The sequence below is a fragment of the Periplaneta americana genome, chromosome 7 (assembly GCF_040183065.1).
Source record: "Periplaneta americana isolate PAMFEO1 chromosome 7, P.americana_PAMFEO1_priV1, whole genome shotgun sequence".
NCBI classification, from domain to species: Eukaryota; Metazoa; Arthropoda; class Insecta; order Blattodea; family Blattidae; genus Periplaneta; species Periplaneta americana.
This window is the reverse complement of record NC_091123.1, coordinates 33,749,061-33,769,017: the sequence shown is the minus strand read 5'-3', so window position 1 is coordinate 33,769,017 and position 19,957 is coordinate 33,749,061. Positions and strand designations below refer to the sequence as shown.

General features: G+C 34.8%; 1 protein-coding gene across 3 annotated transcripts in view; it reads right to left on the bottom strand.

Moving 5' to 3' along the window:
* The window catches only part of LOC138703043 (uncharacterized), an 825,197-nt gene that overhangs the window by 17,928 nt on the left and 787,312 nt on the right, over positions 1-19,957 (bottom strand). For 2 of the 3 annotated variants that reach the window (XM_069830575.1, XM_069830576.1), the window contains 7 exons: positions 17,968-18,069; positions 16,297-16,414; positions 16,126-16,178; positions 13,738-13,973; positions 11,920-12,080; positions 6,653-9,287; positions 4,794-4,985 (listed from right to left, as the gene is read on the bottom strand). In XM_069830575.1, coding sequence (XP_069686676.1) covers positions 4,794-4,985; positions 6,653-9,287; positions 11,920-12,080; positions 13,738-13,973; positions 16,126-16,178; positions 16,297-16,414; positions 17,968-18,069 — 3,497 coding nt within the window. Of the gene's footprint in view, positions 1-2,153; positions 2,207-4,793; positions 4,986-6,652; positions 9,288-11,919; positions 12,081-13,737; positions 13,974-16,125; positions 16,179-16,296; positions 16,415-17,967; positions 18,070-19,957 lie in introns of all 3 variants that reach the window. The other variant, XM_069830577.1, reaches the window with a different exon arrangement.

Genomic DNA, 19,957 nt, shown 5'->3' with positions numbered 1-19,957 from the left:
TTATTATTATTATTATTATTATTATTATCAGTGCTTTTCTTCTGGAGAAAGAGGTAGCGGAACTCTGTTTACACTATATTAGCAAATGGGGAGATGATTACTTACCTGTACAGGAAATTTTGTCATTAAAAAACATCGATTATTATTATTATTATTATTATTATTATTATTATTATTATTATTATTATTATTATTATTATTATTATCAGTGCTTTTCTTCTGGAGAAAGAGGTAGCGGAACTCTGTTTACACTATAGTAGCAAATGGGGAGATGATTACTTACCTGTACAGGAAATTTTGTCATTAAAAAACATCGATTATTATTATTATTATTATTATTATTATTATTATTATTATTATTATTATTATCAGTGCTTTTCTTCTGGAGAAAGAGGTAGCGGAACTCTGTGTACAATATATTAGCAAATGGGGAGATGATTACTGACCTGTACAGGAAATTTTGTCATTAAAAAACATCGATTATTATTATTATTATTATTATTATTATTATTATTATTTATGGATTTTTGTTTTATAATAATGGATTAATTAATGGTTTTAATGATTATGACATTTATGACACTGTATCTCTAAGTTTTAAACTATGAATTAAAAGGTACACAACGTCCATTTATTGACAATATATAGCACTTGAAATCAATGAGATTATTTTATTCATCTTACGTATTGTTCAGCATGAATTGATTAGGAGGTCGATCATTTTGATTTCCTAACTGGGCGGCTATCTAAGTGAATTCTCTCTCTTTTAAATTAAGCACGCTGAGATGTTATTAAAGCGTTGCTGTATCTGTTGCTATTCATTCATCCAAAGACTTCATTCCAATAACTGAAGTTACGGTATGTTTCTTGGTAATTTCACTATATCATATTATTTAATATAGAAGTCCCAATTTTTGTGACGATGTCACATGTATGTTTTATAAGTTTTTGCTTTCTCATTCGAGAAACTCTTGTGATTTTTTTCAGCAACCCTGAAATCGAAAACGAGGTTCTGGGTATACCATCTCTGTCTGTATATGAACTGTGTTTTCTCCTAAACTATTGATCGAATTTGTTCATATTTACTCCATTATTTGTCAATTAAAAAAAATGTAATGGGAGTAATTTTGATTAAAAAACTTTAAAATGTTCGAATCAAATTGTACAGTTCCTTCAAATATTTGTACGGTTGGATTGCACTGTTACATGTTTAATAAAGCAGTTTATCTTCAGTGTCTTTTAATCAATGTTTGAATTTATTTATATTTACATACTAATATCTAGAATTTTACGTTAGACTGTATTTATTTTTAAAACATGTTACTTTTTAGTGAAATCTAAAGTTACAGTCAGCATAGTATATGTAACAATGATTTCTATCTTATTTTTGTATTCCTATTCATACTGGTATAATAGTGCAATTAGAAATAGAACAGAATTGTGAGTAAAAATAAGTTTAATTCAGCATTAAATTTATTAGATTATTTTCATTATTATAATACTTTTTACAATTTTTAATGCTTTAAAAAGTTAAAGATTCTTCTCTCCTCCAGTCACAGGCCTCTATCTGCCCACAAAGTATAGAACTTTCTGATGTGATGAACAATAAAATTGATCAGTAAATTTTATCTGGAGTACTCTCAGTAAGAGACAGGTTCTTTTTACATACATTACGACATAGGACCTCTGGCTTTATTTCCTTTTGAAAAGAGTTATCTTAAGGATTTTTGTCACCCTTGAAGTCCATCATTCTTGACGAGATTTGAACACACGAATTTTGGATCCAAATGCACGATGGTATTCACAGATCATCAAAAACTGACGATTTTATCGCCTTAGACTGAATTGGAACCTATTAATCTCGAATATAATAGTAAAACTTGACCAATGAGGGTTGGATCCGGAATAAAGGGCTGTTTCTCAACTAAAATATGTAGTTGGCAACCCTGTTGGCAATCTGGGTAGGAGAAGGGTCCACTGATTGATGTCAGATGGTGACTACTGGGTCACAACAGACATGCCTCACAAGTAAGGGGTTACTGTGCCTCTAGTAGATACATACAGTATTAAGAGTGAAGTTGATTGGAGACAAGTCACTGTTAGTAACATATTGGTCTCGTGCAGAATGAGAAATCTAAACCACTCAAGATTACCTTGAAAATGGAATTATGTAATAATTTGATCTCCAGATGTGTAAACTTTTATTCTGAAAAATGACAAGAGATGAAATCTGTGATGAATGGAAAGATACATATGAAGGGATGTATTATATGTGTTTCAGTTTCAATTTCTGTAAATTAATGAACGAGATTAAGAAATAAGATTGAGACAGGAAACTTAAAAGAAAATACACAATACAAGTATACAACACTAACACATAGATGCAACATACACACAATCTTATATGGAAAAATCATTTAGACTCATTTTAAAATGGAGCTTTTGGGATTCTTATAAATAAAGAAGTCAATACTTCACAGAATGAACCAGTCACTTTCTCGATTCACAATATACTGTATTAGCTTTTAATGCTAAATAACAACGAATATAATAGGAGTTTCTCACAATAAAGTATTTCAACAGTAAATTTCCCGGTTTTCCCATTATATGCAATACCTAGATGCATGAAAATATTACAACTGTGATAAACGCAATAAAAATAAGAAGAATGTTTTCTTTGCATTTCATTACAATCGCACTAGACATGCTAGTTCCCACATTTCCATCACACACAGTATCTTCACAATAGTACTTCCAAAGACTGGTTTGCTCTGCCTCAGAGAGTGGCTGCTTGTTTTCTTTCCTGTACTGAGGTGCGGACAAAGACGCATTCCACGCCAAAGTTCTTCTTAGTGACGGATAACACATTTGCCGGGATATGGAGAAATGCATTGACATGATACTTTCTCATGAGAGACTCTGTACATACCAGTGGCGGCTTCTCAAGGGGGTTGTAGGTTTGTACACCCGCCAGTAATGTTCCTAATCTCCCGGCTTTGTTACTATTAAAAATATATATTTTCTTTTTTACGATTTCATTCATGACTATCTGGAGCGGGCGTCTTGTTTTGTACGTCTGCAGGAGCCTTCGAGCCTCTTGGTTTGCAAAGATGTTGAAAACCTATGAAAGGTAGTTTATAGAGATGTTCAGCTAATGCGGGGACAGGGGGTTAGAGGCGTGGTCTACTGCTTTCCTCATTGAGAACGGTTTGTCGCACTCCCTGACATGGACACCAACGTCAGTGCAGAAGAAACTAAATTCACTGGGAAAGTATCTGTTTCAACTAGACATTTGTCTGCAGTAATAAGCATGAAAAATGTATTCATTCGGCTTGTGCAACGAACAGTCGCATATTTCGCACATTACTTTCTGAATCTGCATGCACACAAACGGCACAATACATAAAGGAGCTTGTATTTTGCTTTAAAGTTGTAAGAGTTGTCGTTCTGACAATAAGTGCTGCTATCTCCCGACAGCCTACGAAAGCTGCATTTTAATTTTATGAACGAAAATGTTGCACTTGGTACTTGGTAGCATTCTGATGACGATTCTGTGCTCAAATGTTTTTCATGAGGGTAAATCGCAATATAGAGAGCTCCGCCCACGATCCCTTCCACTTTGGACTTTCTGTATAAATAGGTATGCTTGTATTTAGTCATTTTATTTATTAATTGCATACAGATAAGCCTTATATGTATACCCCCTCAGGTATACACGGTTTTAAACTTTAAAATAAAGTATGTTTAACTCCTCTTCGATATCCATTGTGTACCACCATATTTTCAAACCACCAGCCGCCACTGGTACATACTCTTACTGTATAAAGACGGATACAGCGTAAAATCTGAACTTTAGAGTAGCCATGACACATGCCATGCTATGTCTGGACTGCTAACGTTAAGTGAGCAGGTTGTTTAAATTACTGATAGTGAGAAACGAAGTCAACATAATTATACACATTAGAACAAAGAATTCTTCTTATATGTGATTGCTTTACGTCTGCATCATGGGGAAGATGCTTAAGAAAATTTCACAGAAAATATACAAAGTGGAACTATGTCTTACAAATTATTGGTAAGAAGTTGCCTTATAAAGCATAAAATAAATGGACTGTTTTTTCACAAGGATACTATATAAAGAATTCTGAAAACTATGTTAATAGCATATTGACTCTGCTCTGAACATTTCAAATTTTTTAATGATGCTATTAGCAAGATATTCTAGAATCATGTGATAATTGCGAATTGTGACCACCTTGATCCCCAAATTTAAAACCTTGCGATTTTTTTAAGGGGTACATGGGAATTTACGGGTAATATGTGTATGTGAACAATTCTCACATGTTAAATTAATCTTTCTTGTCATAAATTAAATAGATAGTTAATGCAAATTAAAAATACGTTCCAAAATTAAATGGTCTCTAAAATGTTACAGATATAAGATTTTGTGGAAGTGATACTTTTTTTCTTTTTAATGAGATTTTTTCACATTTTTTTCAGACTTAAATCTAGATAAAAGACCAGAAATAGATAATAATCACATACTTTTTGTGATATATAAACCAACCAACGAACTGGTTCGGCATTATTAAATAACTTAATCAGTAAACAACAGATTGAAGTCAGGAAGATGTATTACGTCAAGTAATAAATGTTATTAATACAATGCACTGAATACTCTTATGCCATACATTCACAAAGGATAAAGAATAAAGAACAGTAAAATTGATAATATCTGCAACAAACTGTGACATCTTTGAAGGACAACTACGAAAACAGCAATAATGCGTTACCTGGTTGTGGAGTGTGAGATGGAGTTTCTTCTGGTGATAAGACGTCATAGGTAGTGATCATAAAGTCTTGTGGTCTTGTCTTCTCTTTAGCACTTGACAGGGAACCAGAAGATTCTGCTAGTATTTCAGAAACCCGCTTTCTGACATTTACGCCATTCCTGTCTGATTGCTCTGATGTCAAGATTGGAGATCCTTCAGGAATAACACATAAAATATTATAAAATACGAATATAAGGCATTTGTTAAGGGGCTTCTTACTTTCCAGACCCATATGTAGCTAGTGCAATATATTGGACTATCGCATCCATGGAAGCAGTCATTCTAGTATTGCTGTGAGACACTATACAGGAAGGTATCCTAAACACAGTAACAGATAGGCAAAAACTATGTACTGAGACACTTTTTCTTTTGTTTTGATAATGTGCCAATTTGATTGACAGATACTGACCATGATATCTTTATAACGAGTGATCATGGAGAATTAGTCCCTATACAGTAAAATCCCTCGTAACCGACACCCAAATAACCGGCAATACCAAAACAACGGCACTTTTGGCCAGGCCAAAAAAAAAATGTTTAAATCTGCCACATTGCCACAGTCTGGGCCGTCAATTTTGCCACAATAGGAAGTTCGCACGAACTTTCATTTTCAGTGAATATTCGAATCTAAAATTAGTGTATTATTTGTGTTGTGTGATGTTTTTTAATAAAGAAAATCCACACTGTTTTTGTTTATTTAATTATGGTACGGTATATTCGAACCGTCAGTGTTGCCACATTAAGAAGTTCGCACAAACTTTCGTTTTCAATAAATATTCGAATCTAAAATTATATGTGTTGTGTGATGTGTTTTAATAAAGAAAATCCACACAGTTTTCATGTTTATTTAGTTATGTTCGGGCCGTCAGTGTTGCCACATTAGGAAGTTTTATTTTCAGTGAATATTCGAACCTAAAATTAGTATAATATTTGTGTTGAGTGATGTGTTTTAATAAGGAAAATCCACGCAGTTTTTATGTTTATTCAGTTTTGAGCAAGTGATAGAGAAATAAGCTTCACATGGCTGCAGTTTCAACATTTGGCATCATGAAATAGAAACTTTTTTTTGTATATACCGATATTTATTCAATTATCCGGCAAAATCTCGTATCTGGAACTAGCCTGGTCCCTTTGGTGCCGGATAAAAGGGATTTTACTGTACTTAAATTAATTGTATTTGTCCTCTATCCAGCACTGCTGTTCTTGGACAGCAATTTCCGAACTCTGTATAAAACTCAATTTTTTTTTCTCTTTATAGATTGCAAGGAGCAGTGAAATACATTCCATAACTCAAATCCCATTCTCACCTTCCCATGGTGCAACCTGTTTTTAACAAACGAGGCTCTGGGGGCTGAGTTACAGTGGTATAACTGTTCCATCAAAAATGGGAAAATGCCATGTCAGCATGCTGACCTGCCATGGCATGCATAAGTGTCCTCTAAGTGGTGAAAGGGGATATGGTCGGTGGAGTTGTCTGACAATCCTCCCAGCTAGGTCATCTGGACCCGCTAATCAACAGCAGATGCGGTCCTCCAAATAAGTGATAAAGCCACCATAACATAAAAATATGGTATCTACATTAAAACGGTTATACTTTTTGCTACATCACTCTTCTACAGTGGAGAGCAAGAGAGTTAATGGTTTTATTTCCAAGAACTCAGCATTGGTTAGCAACAACAACAACAAACTTTCTCTATACTCTTTTTGTACAAAGCTATACAAACTGCAGGGTTACTTTTTTACTACAGTCTTAAAAACAGCATTGTGCACGCCATAAGTATTACTCAAGAAATTGTAAGCTTATTGTAACAATTACTTACCTATAGCCACCACTTCACCAACAGCTGCTACCTCTTCATTTTTCCCTTCAGCACTTAAGTCATTCTCTTTACTCGTACTAACATATGTTGTTTTCTTAGAGCATAAAAGAAGTGAAGATTCAATCAAAAGTTGCTCAAGGATAGAATTAGTAATGTTATCAACCCTGTTCACAGTCTTGTCTTGAGTTTCACTTAAAACGACTTTATTTTCAGTACTTTTTATCACCTGTTCTCTAAATTCATTTTCTTCATGTACTTCAGAACTCTCTCCACTTTCTATCAACTGACCACCAGAATCATTTTTGTTGAATACTTCAGAATCCTTTCTGGTTTCTAATAATTCATCGTCAAATTCACTTTTGTCATGTACTTCAGAATCTTTTGTACTTCCTATTAATTGACTGCCAGGTTCATTTTTGTCGTATACTTCAGAATTATTTTCAATTTCTATCAACTCATTGCCAAATTCACTTTTGTCGTGTACTTCAGAATCCTTGGTACTTTCTACCAACAGACTGCCAAATTCACTTCTTTCTTGTACTTCAGAATCCTTTGTATTTTCTATCAAATGACCGCCAGATTCAGTTTCGTCATACACTTCAGAATCCTTTTTACTTTCTATCAACTCCTCGCCAAATTCACTTTTGTCGTGTACTTCAGAGTCTTTTGTACTTTCTATCAATTGACTGCCAAATTCACTTTTGTCATGTACAGAGTCCTTTGTACTTTCTATCATTTGACTGCCAAATTCACTTCTGTCGTGTACTTCACAATCCTTTGTACTTTCTATAATATGACTGCCAGATTCATTTTTGTCATATACTTCACTTTTGTCGTGTATTTCAGAATTCTTTGTACTTTCTATCAACTGATCGCCAAATTCACTTCTGTCACGTACTTCAGAATCCTCTGTACTTCCTATCAATTGGTCACTAAATTCCCTTCTGTTGTTTACTTCAGAATTCTTGGTTTCAAATTTTTCCAGCGACTCTTTCAAAAGATTCTGAAAAATCATATCAGTAATTCTTTCAACTTTTTTAGACAGTTCTTCATCATTTTTCTCCTTACTTTTAACAATGTCTCTATTATGAACATTCTCTTCACTTTCCTTTTCGAACGAAGTTTCAGAAATCTCTGATGCAACACTAAGGCTTTCAGATTCCTTTACTACATGAAATTCTTCCAAATTCCGAATTTCATGCTGATGTATCTCTTCTCTTCCTTCATCAACATCTTTCTTGTCATTTTCAGTTTCTTCATGTTTAAGTACATCATGTACGCTGTCATGCACAGCATCTTCCAAAAGATTCATGGTGCCAGAAGCAGCAACCTTTTCTTCAGTCTGGTCAATAAAGGAACTAGAATACTGTTCACCATCCTTCAGGTTCTGCTCGAAAGAGCTTCTTACGTCTTTCTCCTCAATTCTTGTTACAATATCACTTTCATCTTCCTCTTCTTCTTCTGGAATAGATTCTACTTCGTCTACGGATTCTCCTTGTTCTTCAATAGTTGACTTCTCTTTAGACACTACAAGCTCTTGAACAAAAGATCTCGAAACAGGCCTTTCATTATTAATTGATGGCTCTTGAGTCGAATATAACGTATCATGGGTAGCAATATCTGATTCGAATTTATCAAGATATTCTTGGATGACAGATTCTGAATCAGACTTTCCTGATGCTGATGCTGTATCATATTTTTCTTCAATTATGTCTTGAATATCAGAAGCTAAATTATGTTTTCGTTCAGTTAATTCCTGCATATCACATTGTAAATTAGATTTTTCTTCATCTAATTCTTCAATTACAGATCCTGATTCAAGTTTTTCAACAAGCGCTTCTTCAATAACAGAATCTGATTGATCTAACAATTCGTGAACACTTGATTCAGGATTCTCGGTGTGCATTTCTTCAGTTACTTCTGAACGTAGTTTTATTCCAATTGATTCCTCAATTACAGATTCTGATTCAAGTTCTTCCATAAGCACTTCTTGAATAACAGAATCTGACTTATCTAACAATTCGTTAATAGTTGATTCATCATTTTGGGTGTGCACTGTGGAATTTGATGTCCATTGTCTTTCGTCCTCTATATCAGTCTGCACTTCCAAATTTTCTGATATGTCCTCCACTTGTTCTATTACTTCTTCCAGTTCTTCTGATACTTCCTCTAAGTCTTCCTCAACTGGAATGCTCTGCTGTCTTGCATTATCACCACTGGTAATGAAACTACGAAGAGCAGTTTTTATATCTAAATTCTCAGAAATGTCATTCTGAGCTTTCAACTCAGGATCTACAGCTCTGCTACTGCTAACGTCAAGAGATTCTTTAAGTTGATCCTTTAATGTACTGGTCTTAGATGTGATGTTCTTGGGAGAAATTTGATGAGAACTTTCCACAGTTCCAGAGGATTGCAAAATCGTACTTTGTTCTGACATAGAGTTATCTTCCTCTTGTCTGATCTCTTCTTGCTTCAACAGCTTTTTCTTTGACGGATGTTTAGTTGTGTCGCGAAATAGGGGCAATTGAATTTTATCCTCTTGCAACAGTTTGTCAGATAAAAGAGATGTACCAGTCAAATTATCTCTACAATCTTCAAGTTCTTTCCTAGTTTTGTTAATATATGCATCATATTCCTGTAAACAGAAACAAACTATGTTTAATTTTACAAATATACATGATTATGTTCATTTGATACTAGTAAATCGCCGACAAAGCATGCAAAACCTTAAAAAAAATCGCTGTGAATTAATGTCTTGTCTTGACTTACACTGTCTTCATGTGTACAGTATCAGTTATTTTTAGTATAATAGCATTTTACATTTTTAATAATAATATATAAAAACATAAAATTACCTCCTTACAGTGAAATTACTTTCCCATTAGTATTGAACTGAAGTATTAAGAATTATGAAGATATAAAATCTATGTTTCTACGAAGTGAAGATTGATACTACGTGCATGCTAAAAAATTATTAAATGTAATTTTATTATTGTACCTATCTAAAGTACCGGAAATAAAGATATAAAATTAAGTATTTAAGTTTTGTTGGGTAAAATGTCGTAATAGTATATTACGAAACTGGTTTATAATGTTATACTTTATTGCATGGGTCAATGTTTAGGAAACGAGTTTCCCGATTTTGACGAATGCAAAAACTGTATAACATTATAAACGTGCATCATACGTTATTTTTTAGTACGACAGCATTATAAAACAATTAATAGAGAAATAACATATCATTTGTAATTACGAGTAATCTGATATCATGGTCTGTGAAGAATGGGTTGCTATGAAGCAGTGATGTATTAAATATTACTGCACAGAAAATTGTTTCATAATATTAATTTCATGGCATAAGTTATACATACTAGGTTCAAAAAGTTCCCGGAATTTGCTAGTATCATAGAAACAACGTACCTTAAACACTATTCTACAGCATTCCCTTCAAAATAGTTGCCTTCCGCAGCAACACACTTTTGCCAACGCGTGTAGAGTTCCTGGAAGAAGGCCTGGAAGCCATTTTGTGAAACCCGTCTTAGTGCTCTCAGTGCGTTTGCGATAACCTCTTCAGCATTGAATCTCCGTCCTTTCAGATGACTTTTCAGACGGGGAAACAGAAAGTAATCGGGTGGTGAGAGATCAGGAGAGCATGGTGGGTGATCCAAAGCAGTTATGTTGTGCCTGGCAAGAAAATTCTTTACAATAATTGCGCGATGAGCAGGTGCATTGTCATGCATAAGGAACCAGTTGTTTTCTACCCACTTTTATGGACGTTTTCTTCTCACTGCGTCCCGGAGGCGACGGAGGATTTCTACGTACAATTCTTTCGTTACAGTACGACCTTCTGGAATGAACGCATGGTGGATGAGATCCTGAGAGTCGAAGAAAACTTCCAACATAACTTTGTCTTAGGAAGTGTCCCTAGGAAATTTTTGCTTAAGAGGAGATGTTTTCGATTTCCACTCAGATGACTGTCGTTTAGGGACTGGGTCGTACAAGTAGCACCAAGTTTCATCACCAGCAATAATTTTGTTTAAGAAATCACCATCTTCATCAGCAATACTGATCATGTCCCCAGCAAGAGTCATTCTTGTTTCTTTCTGTTCTGCTGACAACATTTTCGGAACTAACTTGTGAGACACGTAATGCATGTTGAGATGCTTGTGAAGAACATTGTGTACACTTCCGACTGATATTCCGACCTCTGCTGCTATCTCTTTTATGGTTTTACGTCGGTCGTCCCTCACAACATTACGCACAAGCTGAGCGATTGCTTCATTTGTTGCAGTTGTTGGTCGGCCGCTGCGTACGTATCGCGGCCACCAGAAAAGCGTTTATGCCAGGCATACACTGGAGTTTTTTTCATTACTGCTTCGCCATATGCTTCTTCCAACAATCTTAATGTCTCTGCAGGAGTTTTATGTAACAAAACACAGAACTTGATGTTTGTACGTTGCTCTGTGGACATAATTACAAAATGCGACGAACAAACAAAACACTATGATAAACAATTGCCTACAACTCAAAACCAACAATCGCCATTATCAACAAACTTTAAGGAAATGACATCATGAATGTTACCAACAAAACAAATGTATAATATCCCTTGTTATATATTAATACGAAAAATGATAGTAAAATTCCGGGAACTTTTTGAACCCAGTAGTAGAAGTCATTACATTTTACTTGATGTAGTAATATTTTATGGCACTGGAACAATAATGTGGCATATTGTGTATGATTTTAACTAACAACAAAGACTCTTTATAATGCCGGTGTACAAAAAAATGTATTTTATTCAGAAAATTGTAATACTGCCCTTTTTCAGTCAAACAGAAATTTTTGTTATTAGATTTTTATTTCTTGCTCACACAAAATTTATTGATAATTTTTGTTCAGGGCACTTAATAATAATAATAATAATAATAATAATAATAATAATAATAATAATAATAATAATATAAGTAATTGATTAACTAGTGGACTTACTCGTGTTAATTATGTAAGTCTGTGCGGCTTACAGCTGTTTTGGTGCATCATCACACCATCTTCAGAGCCTACTAGCCTACTAGTAGTCCACTAGTTAATCAATTACTTATATTCAAGTGTTAAAAGTAGTGTACGCAAGATTCAAAATGGATAATAATAATAATAATAATAATAATAATAATAATAATAATAATAATAATAAAAATAATAATAATAACAGCAATAAAATTATTATTCAACAAAGACTAATTAATAATGTAAAAATTATTCATTACTTGAAGCTGCTTTAGAAGTATCTGTTCTTCATTCCTTAGCTGTTGCTTCTTCTTCATCCGATACTCCCTTGATAGTTTTTCAGCTTTTTGTTTTTTCTTGCGAAGCTGTTCATGCAGACCTCTCACCCTTCTTCCTAAGTCACTGATATCAGTTTCAGCTTCTAAACACATACAACAAGATGTAATATGGAACTCTTTTCAATTTTCATTAAATTAGCACCAGTGACATATTTGCAACTCATTAGTTATTATTTTCTTACTTTCTGTGTCTGCCCAGCCCATATACTGTTATTTTACTGGTACTTTTAACTTTCTTATTTTTTTTTTTAAATTCATAGTAAGAAAGTTACTCATTACTCGTACATAATACATTTTGGAATTGGTGAAATTTAAATCTGGTGTCGTTTATTACACGTTATCTTCAGTGGCAAAGCGTCAGGGTAGGCAGGGTAAGCTGAGCTTTCCCAAACATTTTCGAAAAAGGGACAAGCTCAATTTAGAATTTAGTTAATTAAAGACAGGAGCATTTCCGCTTACGTTTACCTTTTGGCGACGTAAAGCACGGCCTAGATCACTATTTCCGAACCCCAGCTTACCCAAAAATTGTGTTACGCTTCGCTACTGGTTATCTTTACATATACGTTCAATTTTTGCTTTCTTTTTAAGCTTAAAATGCAAGAGTAACAGGAGGACGAAAAAGAGAGAGATGAGAAAGTATAGAAAGAAAATAGATAAAGGAGACTGGAAAGAAAGACAGAAATTAAATCATTAATATAAGCAAAACTCTGAAGCATATTCTTTTTACGGATGGGGGGAGACAGAGGGAGAAAAGGCTAGCACAGCTACCTTGAATAGGCTTATTGTGGCTTACCACTCCTTTACGTAGGAATAGGCCTAATTGTTGAAGTCAAAATGGCCACTTTCATTGTAGATACCATGACTCAGAGCGTATTCCGAATCTCACCGGTGAGCAATCCGATGGCATCATGGTGTTCCGAATTCCACCGATGACGTCATTGATGCTCCACCGGTGTCGCACCAGTGCCATCAGCTTGCAGGGGTGGTGGCAGTCTCCATCAGCCGCCATCAGTGAGTCTGAATGGTTCTTGTATAGGGCGGGAATTAGCAGACGAATGACATCGTGCATTGTTGTGTCATGGCAGTGTATTCTGCTTTAGTTCTGCTGCATTGTTTGTAATGAGCACAACGTAAAAACAATATGTTAAAGGCTTATAAGCGAACATGTCAATGGACCAGTTATTACTACCGGTTCAGGAAATAAGTTGTTTATGATCTCTTTTCTTTGAACGAGATGGCAGTACGGAAAATTCGGAAAATTTTGCTAGCGTAGCACAGATAACAACTTACACAGTCGCCATAACAGCCATTGATCCTTCCAGCAGTTTTGTTCCTATTCCGCTGCAGCGTGACGTCATTATTGTCCACTGGTCCGGTGAGATTCGGAATACGCTGTCAGCTATGTAGTACCATCTGTTAATTCAGCTGTGTAAGTTTAAGGAACCGGTTAAGTCCCACTAGAGTGCCCTTCCACCCTTTCGAAAGTATACTACACCTTTTCAGACTGGTGTCATCTGAACATCCAGTCACAATACTACATCATGTCGCACTGTTCTCGATTAATACTAATGAAACCCTTAGGAACCTTGGCTTTGTCCACCACAAATATGACTCTGCTATGACTGGTATTCGAACCCGTGTCTGCAGTGGTCTGCCAAATGAGCTACCAAGGTGGTAAGAAGAGGTCTTACTCCACTGTTTTCTAGTTTTCATAGAGCTTGTACATGAATGAGTCCATACCTGTTGGTGGTGTGTACTCAGTTACTGCTTCAGAGTTGTTAAATTTATCTATAGAGATCTGTTCTTGTTTCGAAGAGGTATCAAGGAGTGTAACCACTTCTTTCGAAGAGCCTTCTTGATTTCCTATAGGCACAATCCCAGAGTTATCAGAAGGTTCTGATCCATGAGATGACGGACGCTCCTCATCCTCAACAGAAGGTGGAGCAGATGGCAGGTCTACATGTGTGGCACTGTTACTGGAATGACGAAGACAATATGGTAATATATCATGTGTAGAGAAACACCTCAATTTCTGTACATGACACACAGAAGAACGCAACATTAAAACGTCACAAAATATGTATTCACAGTTCAATTATAGTTTTACATATGCAATGTCATAAAATACATGTACCGGTATGTAAGAAGAAAAAAAATTGGTACACACTTAAATTAATACGCAAAATCCACTTCGGATTTGAACGAGGTTTGCAAGTCTTCAATTCCCACAATATTTTGGAAATATCAGAACATATGGCCATTCTCTTTCTGTATATAGTAGGTTCAGTTCCTAAGGCGAAATACTGTAATGAATTTGATGAATATCACTGAAAGAACATGGTTCGAATACCGCAACATTATTCATCTATATTTTTATTCTTATATTTTCGAGAAATGTAATATTTCAGTCTCTATTTTTTTTATTTTCCACTTATTTCCTTATGAATGAATGTATTTTAATTACATTCGTCTATAATTTCTATACGTATGTCCTTTTTATTTCAATGTTCAGATGTTATTTTTTATTGTACAATCTTTACCATTTCAATTAATATTTTGTATTTTACTTCAATAACTCTGCTTACATATTTATATATCTCTCCATCAAGTTGCTGTTCTCAAACACATGTGAGAACATCTTACTACTGCGACTTCGGATTTTACTTACAGATGATTCTGAAGTGTGCCAAAGTGGTGATAGTTTTTAGAGGCTGTACTGCCATCCCTATTTCCACCCATACCACTACCATCACCATCATTATTATACGAGTACACAAGCTTTAGGTGTACAATTATGTTGCTGGAACTGATTCTCTGGTAGAGATTCTTCTTTCCTTTTATGCAATAATGAAGTGACTTTCAAAGATGTCTACAGGTTAACAACTGCCAAAACTCCGTTATGGGAGGTTACTAAACCTTACCACTGCACTGGAGGCAGAGTCTTCCGCCATTAATCTGAACCATTGTCGCACTGATTGACAAGTCATATGATGCATCACTGCAATCATATAAACTTCTAACGAAATTATTCTGTCACTTTCACTGTCTAATACATTAGCACTACAAAAAATATTGTTCTTAGTTATTTTAACGTGATCAACCAATTCTTTCATTGTCTTTTCCATATTCTGCGAAAAGGCGGCAACAGAATCGTTCCTGACATGCAACTGGAGACAACTATTTAAACATTTTAGTCTGGCCATTAAGTAACTGAAACCAATCAAAACAATAAATGCTTATTTTTAAAGCATGTTTGGTTTTGAAGATAAATAATGTTTATGTACACGTGCTACATGATGGACCGTGAGCAGTCAGACATAAACCTTTAACAAGTGATAATGTATTCTAGACTCATTCCATTAACATGGGGTTTTTTCAAGTATAATGTATTTAGATGATTTCATACACTGCAACTACCCATTTATCTTTTTTAAAAAAATTATCGTGAATTGATTTTCTACTTCAAAAACATATTTTCACACACTACGGTCCAGGGTTCGATCCCAAGTGGTGACGGAATTTTTCTCATTGCCAAACTTTCAGAACGGCCCCGAGGTTCACTCAGCCTCCTATAAAATTGAGTACCGGGTCTTTCCCGGGGGTTAAAGCCAGTCAGAGCGTGGTGCTGACCACACCACCTCATTCTAGTGCCGAGGTCATGGAAAGCATGGGGCTCTACCTCCATGCCCCCCAAGTGCCTTCATGGCATGTGACAGGATATCTTTACCTTTACCTTTTTTACAATAGTATAAAACAAACCTCACAATTAAGAAGTCTTACATTTGTTATATTGTGGCGACTCAAACATCTTAGAAATCTTCAACATGCTTTTTTCCTTATTAGAATCTGACTACTACTTTTTGAGTTATTATTAAGTACCTATAAAAAATGCGAAAATATTCTACTTCAACGAAAGTCTACGTGAATAACGCCTTCTCCCGTTATTGGTTGACAATTAGGAAATGAGGAGATGAATAGTATATTGCGTCACTCTTTAAGATTGCTGCATGTACAGACCAACGGAGTTTTGTAAGTTGTTCCCCTATAGATATTGACATTCTTTCAATGTATTCTGAACACTGCATAATGTGATATACTGTTAATATATTTTATTTCCAACTTCCTCACCTTGATATCGATCGTTTATCATCATCACTCAAGGAACTACGACTTCTGTGATCCTGCAAACATTTAACAGTATTAGTAACAGTAACTCTTCATAAAGCTAAGAATACGATGTTAGCTAAATCTATCATTGATATAGTTAAATTTAATTATGGTTCAATAGCAGTTACTTACCTCTTGCAAGTTTCTTCCTCTAAACTGAAGAGATTTCAGATAAGACATAATTAGAGCTTTTTGTTGCTGAAGTGTTTGTTTTATTTTCACCTTTTCCTTCACAAGCTTTTCATATTCCCTAAAAGGAACATATTACATCAATTTTATTCACAAAATAAGTTGAAATATGTATCCATTTTTACATAATATAAGATTTCTCTACAAATATTAAGTTGCGCACATACTTGCTATGTATCTTTGCATCATATTTAAACAATGTGGATTTGATTGTTATCATGGATCATATCAAAAGTTGAATACGGCAATTAAAAAATATGCAACCAGAATGGACAATTTCTCAATAAAGAATACTTCCTTCACTGTCAAAAAATAACAGCACAAAGCAATTAAATTATGAAACAGTAGGATTATATTGGGAAATAAGAGAAAAAATTGTGCACGCCAATTGAATCTCATCACCATTGGACGATAACAATAACAATAGAATTCACAACTGGCATTATTATCATTATCATTATTATTATTATTATTATTATTATTATTAATGGTGCAATAAAATATTTTGTATTTGTTAATTCACGTACTCACAATGCCATGAATTCTGTCAAATTTCTAAGCCTAATAACTTAAATTAAACTATTTCCAAGCATATGTCAGTACAAAACATAGATCGAACAGTTATGAAAAATGTAAGAAAATTGTAAAAGGTATTTAAAAAAAAGGTACACAAAATTATGTATTAATTTGTTTACATTCAATTGCAAACCATGCAGGACAATAATTTACACTGAAAGTAAAATAATTTCTGAAGAAAAGAAACAAGCAATTAACAATATGCAAAGTTCATCTAAAAAAAAAAAAACGCAGCGCAACAGCTCATTAAGAGCCTGGGTCGACCAGCCGACTGCTGGTGTCACGTCCACATGCTTCCGCAAAGGTAAACGATCATCCAACCAGACTGGCGGTATTGTGTGGTTAGCACAATGATCCCCCCAGGTGTTATAGCTGGTTGTCGTAACCAGATTTCGCTGCCTATCATAGCTCCTCAAATGCATCATGATACAACGTGGTCACTGGCTTCCATACATTGGCCGAAATTTGAGAAAATTTCTTCCCCCATGAGGACTTGAACCAGCACGCATTCTATAATGCAAGTCCTAGGCATAATGTCTTAAACCAAGCTGCCATGGCACAGGGCACTAAGTTCATGTATACATTATTAATTAGAGTTTTCTTTAATTTCAAACTGTTACTTGAGGGAAGTATAAGGCCTTTCTTCAAATTCGTTCCTGTTGACACAACATGCAATATATATATATATATATATATATATATATATATATATATATTTTTTTCCATCAAGACTTGACAGGCACACATCGCGGGCCTCTCTAGTCGTGTGGTCAACACGACACAGGGCCACGGCTGAAAAAACACACGACAGCACATGGCAAGGGACAAAAACCCAGTCGTGTGGATAGACATTATATCTTTTCCATTACATCGGGAATCGAACCACAGACTGCTTGGATGGGAAACACGTCCACTATTTATAGAGCCAAATATGCAATAATATGGCACATAAAACATGGATATGAAAAAAGTGTACATTCGGTTTTAAGAAGTTTCGAATAAGAAATCAAACAATGATAAAAACATTGCTTTACTTACCCTTTATTTTCTACTCTCGCTTGTTCTAGATTTTTTACTAGACTCATTTGTTTCTTCTTCAATGGAGGGACAAGGTACACCTCCCCTTTTTCAGTGTGTGACCTGCAAGAAAAACAGGAAGTAGAGGATCAGAAAACCAGTTTGATATTTAGGCTGACACAGCTCTTTTAACACAAAAATTCGTAGTTTAGTCGCAAAATATCCAGAGAGATATTGAGAAAAGACGACTTCGTTATTACGATTATTTTTTAACTATTACAGGTTTCTTGGAGAGGTTACATAAGCCTGCCATCGGTCCCTATCCTGAGCAAGATTAATTCAGTCCCTATCATCATATTCCATCTCCCTCAAATCATCATCATCATCATCATCAACAATACGATATGGGCCCATTGGCCCGTTTCGTCTCCATAGCAATATTAAAATTGGTCTTTCCAGCGTTTTCTAGGGCGTCCGATTCGTCTTCTCCCTTGGGGTTTATAATGGTGTAGTCGGTATGGAATGCGAGTTGGTTCCATCCTACATATATGTTCATGCCATTTATTCCTATATTCTGTGATAGTTTCTATAATATTTGGCATATTTAGTTCCTGTCGTATGTTTTCATTTCGCTTGTGGTCCAGTAAGCTATATCCTGCTATTGGCCTTAGCAGTCTCATTTCAGCTGCTTCTATTCTCTTCATTTGTTGAGTTGTCATACACCATGTTCCCTCAAATCAATTTTAATATTATCCTTTCATCTACGTCTCGGCCTCCCCAAATGTCTTTCTCCCTCAGGTTTTCCAACTAACACTCCATATGCATTTCTGGATTCTCCCATATATGCTACATACCTACATACCTTGTTAATCTCAAACATCTGGATTTAATATTTCTAATTTATGTCAGGTGAAGAATACAATGCGTTGTATAACTTTCTCCATTCCCTGTAACTTCATCCCTCTTAGCCCCAAATATTTTCCTACGCAACTTATTCTCGAACATCATTAACCTCTGTTCCTCTCTCAAAGTGAGAGTCCAAGTTTCACAACCATACAGAACAACTAGTAATATAAGTGTTTTATAAATTCTAACTTTCAGTTTTTTCGAGAGCAGACTGGAAGATAAAAGCTTCTCAACCGAATAATAAACACGCATTTCCCATATTTATTCTGCATTTAATTTTCTCCCGAGTGTCATTTATATCTGTTGCTGTTGCTCCAAGATCTTGAATTTTTCCACCTTTTCAAACGATAAATTTCCAATTTTTATATTTCCATTTCGTACTAAGTTCTGGTCACGAGACATAATCATATATTTTGTTTTTTTTTTCCGGGATTTACTTCCAAACCTATCTTCTAACTTGCTTCAAGTAAAATTCCCGTGTTTTCCCTAATAGTTTGTAGATTTTCTCCTAACATATTCACGTCATTCACATAAACAAGCAGCTGATGTACCGTAACCCATTCAATTCTAAACTCTCTCTGTTTTCCTTGGCTTTCCTAATGACATATTCTATAGCAACAATACTTTCATACTTAGGCTAAAATTAAGAGTATTTTGGGACTGATATTAATTTGCGTAATAGTTTCACATCATTTTTAACAAACTGTAAAAATTCTCTGCATGAGCAGTTAAAGTTGACTGCAATTTGCATTTCTGCTTTGATTAGATATGTCCTGTTTCAAAAATCTGCCCACACTCTCTTTGTATGCTTAGAATATAACTCACCACTTTTTCCAAACTTGTAATATTAACAAGATTTGATTTTAAACTGGTGAGCACTGAAACCCATTTCTGGCCAGCATCATTCTACAGAGACTACACATTTTAATGCATCTCTGGAAAAACAAATTCATCATATAAATCATCTTCATTCAAGTCAAAATTAAATTCCGAAATAAAGAATTCTACATTATGAAAAAAATTAGGGAGTAAACTGCTCGAAGAGAAGAAAAATACGAGAGGCAGGAGAGTGTTAAAAATTAGCGCCAAATATGGGAGATACGGG